The following is a 4974-nucleotide window of genomic DNA, read 5'->3' as shown; positions in this document are numbered from 1 at the left end:
GTGTGCCCGCGGGCGCTGCGAAACCCCGCCAGGCAGCTTCCTGTGCGTGTGCCCCGCCGGGTACCAGGCTGCGCCGCACGGAGCCGGCTGCCAGGGTGAAGGACTGGGCGGGCCAGCGGGGAGGGGAGTGAGCAGCAGCCATGAGGGACGGGGAACCCGAACAGTGGGACAGAGGGAGGCTGACTGATGGGAGACAGAGGCCAAGTTTGAGACCCAGACGTGCAGCCTGACTGCTGTAGAGAAAACACCTGGGACGGAGAAGCCCAGGAATGGGAAATAGGCTGAGTCATGGAGGATGGGGAAGCAGAGAGGGGCGGCACGGCAATGTCAGTAGTCGGGGAAGTGGGGCAGAGTTAGGGAGGACAGGGGAGAAGGAGGCCACCTCATGGGGACTAGACAGGCAGAGTTCTAGGGGACAGCCATACCGTGGGTGGGGGGGTGAAAGGGGCGTTGCGCCAGGCCACCCACTCTCCTGCCCACCCGGCCTGATAGGGATTGATGGAAGTGGCAGTGATGAGGACAGGGTGGCAGAGTGGTGAACGGTGGAAAGTTAAAGTGATGGAAGTCAGGGAGGAAGAGTTCGGCATGGGGGGCAGCATAAGGGCCTGAGAAAGGAATGACCCCGGGCCCCTTGCCCCAAGCAGATGTGGACGAGTGCACCCAGAACCCCGGCCTATGCGGCCGAGGGGTCTGCGAGAACCTGCCCGGCTCTTTCCGCTGTGTTTGCCCGGCTGGCTTCCGGGGCTCGGCATGTGAAGAGGATGTGGATGAGTGTGCCCAGGAGCCACCGCCCTGCGGGCCAGGCCGCTGTGACAACACGGCTGGCTCCTTTCACTGTGCCTGCCCTGCTGGCTTCCGCTCCCGAGGGCCGGGGGCCCCCTGCCAAGGTGAGGGTGCTGAGCCCAGCCACTCCAGCACCATTGCTAGGAGGACTGAGGCATTACTGGGGGGCAGAGGGCTGGGAGTCCTAAGAGGATGGCGAGCTTGTCACTCCAAAGTCTTCTCTTTCTTCAAAATGAGACAGTGCCCCTCATTCCTCTTCCCATTTTATTTTATTTATTTATTTTTGAGTTGGAGTCCCACTCTGTCGCCCAGACTGGAGTGCAGTGGCCGCTCTTGGCCACCACAACCTCGACCTGCTGGGCTCCAGCAATCCTTCCACCTCAGCCTTCCAGGCACCTGGAACTACAGGCCCACGCTACCACGCCCGGCTAATCTTTTGATTTATTGTAGAGATGAGGTCTCGCCAAGTTGCCCAGGCGGGTCTAGAACCTGTGGGCTCGGGCAATCCACTCACCTCCGCCTCCCAAGGTGCGAGATTACAGGCTGAGCCACCAAGCCCAGCTCCTCCTCCCTTTTTAAACAATACTGCTGTCCTTATGGAAACCAGAGGAGGGGTCAGCTGAGGCAGGGAAGGCAGCATGGAGAAGGTGGTGCCTCACTCCAGTAGCTGGAGAGACCATTGAATGGGGACAGAAGGGAGAGGGAACATCAGGAGGCTGGCTCAAGACTGGAATGTTAGGGTGGGTGGTAATGTCAGTGGCGATGAGTCCAGGCCCCTTCCTCAGCCTGCCTGGTCTTCTCTGTCCCAGATGTGGATGAATGTGCCCGTAGCCCCCCGCCCTGCGCCTATGGCCGGTGTGAGAACACAGAAGGCAGCTTCCGGTGTGTCTGCCCCACAGGCTTCCAACCCAACGCTGTTGGCTCCGAGTGCGAGGGTGAGGCCGGGGATGGAGGGAGGAGTGTGGATGGGTGAGGGGGGCATTGGGCCGCTCCTTCAAGACCACCCTCTTCCCTGCCCCTCAGACGTGGATGAGTGTGAGAACCACCTGGCATGTCCTGGGCAGGAGTGTGTGAACTCACCGGGCTCCTTCCAGTGCAGGGCCTGTTCTGCTGGCCACCACCTGCACCATGGCAGATGCACTGGTGAGACAAGGCCCTGGCTGTGACCTTGGATCTGTACTGCACCATAACCCCTGACCCTTGACCTGGACCATAACTGTGGCTCAGCCCACAGCCTCCTGATCTGAACTTCAGTTCCCTTACCTGGACCGTAACTTTCAGAACCTCACTGTGACTCCTGACCTCAACTGCCATTCCTGATCTAGATCACAGCTCTTGACCCTGAATGTGACTCCTGACTCTGTGACCCATGAACACTCTACTGACATTTAACCCTAACCATGACCCTTGCTGATTATCCCTGCCCATTTCCCCTGACAGCAGTTGTGACCCTCCTGACCCTGAATTTGACTATGGCATTTGATTCTAGTCATAACCCTTGCCCATACATAACCTTGGCCATGACTCTCACTCTGTATAACTCTTGATCCTGTCTCTTTCACTGCTCCTTCTCTGAACTTCCTTGGAACCTAATTGGATACATGATCACTGACCCTGGCTGTAACCTTTGACCAACCCGTGACTCAGCCAAATCCCATCCAATGATCCTGGTTTATAATACCTGACTGATCGCTTCCCTAGTCAATTTCTGACCCCTGTTTCAATCCAGAGGCCCTGCCCCTGAACCTAGGATCCTGGCACAGGGAGTTCCTAGAAACCCAGACCCACAGGACTCCAAATCAGTGGTCTCCAGAATCAGGGAGCCTTGGTCTGCCCTACCCCTCTCTGCCAGAGATCCCTCACCCTGTCTCCAACTCATGATACTTCCCACCACCTCCCAGAGACCCCCTATTCCGAGGGAATTCGTCCAGTGTGTCCCTGACTGGACCCCTTCTGATAGTCCTCCCGCTCCCATAGATGTGGACGAGTGCAGTTCGAGCGCCCCCTGCGGTCCCCACGGTCACTGCACGAACACCGAAGGCTCCTTCCGTTGCAGCTGCGCGCCAGGCTACCGGGCGCCACCTGGCAGGCCCGCACCCTGCGCAGGTGGGCAGCGCGGGTACCAGCCAGTCTGGAGAGGGCTTGGGTTCCTGCTGGAGAGGCAAAAGCTGGACTAAGGGGCGGCGGGCGGAGCTTAGAGGCTGCCCTCGGGGTGGGGGGCTTGGGGCGTTGTGCCTACCTTGTGGGCGAGGCTTAGGACTTGGAGGGTGGGTCCGGTGACCCTGCTCACTCCCGCACACCTTAGACGTGAACGAGTGCCTGGAGGGCGACTTTTGCTTCCCCCACGGCGAGTGCCTCAACACCGACGGCTCCTTTGCCTGCACTTGTGCCCCCGGCTACCGGCCCGGACCCCGTGGAGCCTCTTGCCTGGGTTCGTACCCGGGCTAGGCCCAGACCCAGAAAGGGTGGGACGAGGGGAAGAGGACGGAAGGGGGAAAACGAGTTTTCGGCTGGGGTCTTCAGGCGTTTGGGGTGGAGCTTGTGAGAGTCGCTAGGTGGGGACCTGGGAGGGGCGGAGCATGCAGAGGAGAGGGCGGGTTTGGGTAGCTGGGCAGGGACTGGAAGGTTGTCCTGAACCCGCGGGGGCGGGGCTTGTAGGGAAGGGAGGAGCCTAAGGCAGGGCGGCTGCAGGAGGGCGGGGAAAGGGCGGTGGAGGGGTGTGGCCTGGAGTGTTAAGCAGGGCAGGAGGCGGTCCCGGCTTTCGAACGCCCTGTCCCGCAGACGTGGACGAGTGCAGCGAAGAGGACCTCTGCCAGAGCGGCATCTGTACCAACACCGACGGCTCCTTCGAGTGCATCTGTCCCCCGGGACACCGCGCCGGCCCAGACCTCGCCTCCTGCCTGGGTGAGAGGCCGCGCCCCTGGCCTGATCCTCCCTCTGACTTCCCCCTCTGCCCCGTTTGCCCCCCACCTCCACCTGCGCTCTCCTCTCCCCTAACCTACGTCCTCCGGCTCCTCTCTTTACTTCCCTGGTCTCTTCCTCCCCTGCCCTCCCCTCTGCTTCCTCCGACTCGTCTTCCCTCTTGGACTCCACCTTGCCTCCCTGCCCGCCCCTGTTCGCCGCATCTGACCGCCATGCCTCCCTCTTCAGACGTGGACGAATGTCGCGAGCGTGGCCCGGCCCTCTGCGGGTCCCAGCGCTGTGAGAACTCCCCTGGCTCCTACCGCTGCGTCCGGGACTGCGATCCTGGATACCACGCGGGCCCCGAGGGCACCTGTGATGGTGAGGCTAATTCCTGCGTCCCCACTGCCGGCTCCTACAAAGGTGGCTGGAGTCTGCCCCCTTGGGGACCAAAAGGGACGCCCGCCTCACAGACCTGGGGGAAGAGAGAGAGCTCCCACTCAGCGCGCCCTTTCTCCCTCTCTCTGTAGAAATAAGTCACCACTGACTGTGTGCTGGAGGATGAGACACTCCTATCACAAACCCGCCAGCTGCTTGGGCCCGGTCCACATTTTAGGCTCTACCTCCAGAAAGATAATTTCGAATAGTGAAAACTGTTCAGGCCCCGCTCCCTCCACTGGGCCTTTTTTTTTTTGAGTGGGAGTCTCACTCCGTTGCCCAGACTGGAGTGCAGTGGCAAACTCACAGCCACTGCAGCCTTGACCTGCTGGGCTCAGGCGATCCTTCCACCTCAGCCTTCCAGGTAGCTGGAACTACAGGCATGCACCACCACACCCGACTAATTTTTTGATTTATTGTAGAGATGAGGTCTTGCCAAGTTGCCCAGGCTGGTCTTGAGCCTGTGGACTCAGGCAATTCTCTCACCTCAGTCCCTTCTCCTCCTACAGTGGGAGGGTACTTGAAGGGGTTGCCCTCGCTTCTCTTCCTAATAGCACTTTGCATGTGCCCTTCCTCCCCTCTCCAGCTGTCCCCTCCTAAGAGGCCCAATCCTTCCCAGTACGAAATTCTTCAAGGTTGGCTGCTGCCTGTTTAAGCTCAGCCCTGCCATGATCTTTCCAGACTGGCCTTTCCCATTGCTCAGACCTCTCCTGCCCTGCAGAGCATATGGGCCCACCCCTTCCTGTCTCCGCCTACAGACCCATCCCTTGCCTATTTTCATTTTCCAGGCCTCACTCCGCCCCATAACCCTCTCCCCTACCAGAATCCAGTGGCGGGGGGGGGGGGGGGGGG

General features: G+C 60.3%; 1 protein-coding gene across 1 annotated transcript in view; it reads left to right on the top strand.

The window, feature by feature from the left end:
- The window catches only part of LTBP4 (latent transforming growth factor beta binding protein 4), a 30740-nt gene that overhangs the window by 14753 nt on the left and 11013 nt on the right, over positions 1-4974 (top strand). Inside the window, exons 14-21 of the mRNA XM_021711894.1 lie at positions 1-95; positions 645-887; positions 1593-1718; positions 1807-1926; positions 2761-2889; positions 3089-3214; positions 3565-3687; positions 3934-4065. The exon at positions 1-95 is cut by the window's left edge and continues 17 nt beyond it. Of these exons, the coding sequence (XP_021567569.1) occupies positions 1-95; positions 645-887; positions 1593-1718; positions 1807-1926; positions 2761-2889; positions 3089-3214; positions 3565-3687; positions 3934-4065 (1094 nt within the window). The remainder of the gene's footprint in view (positions 96-644; positions 888-1592; positions 1719-1806; positions 1927-2760; positions 2890-3088; positions 3215-3564; positions 3688-3933; positions 4066-4974) is intronic.

The sequence above is a fragment of the Carlito syrichta genome, unplaced genomic scaffold (genome assembly GCF_000164805.1).
Source record: "Carlito syrichta isolate Samal-C Ts95f unplaced genomic scaffold, Tarsius_syrichta-2.0.1 Scaffold86295, whole genome shotgun sequence".
Lineage (NCBI taxonomy): Eukaryota > Metazoa > Chordata > Mammalia > Primates > Tarsiidae > Carlito > Carlito syrichta.
The sequence above is the reverse complement of the archived record's forward strand: the minus strand, read 5'-3'. Positions and strand labels throughout refer to the sequence as shown.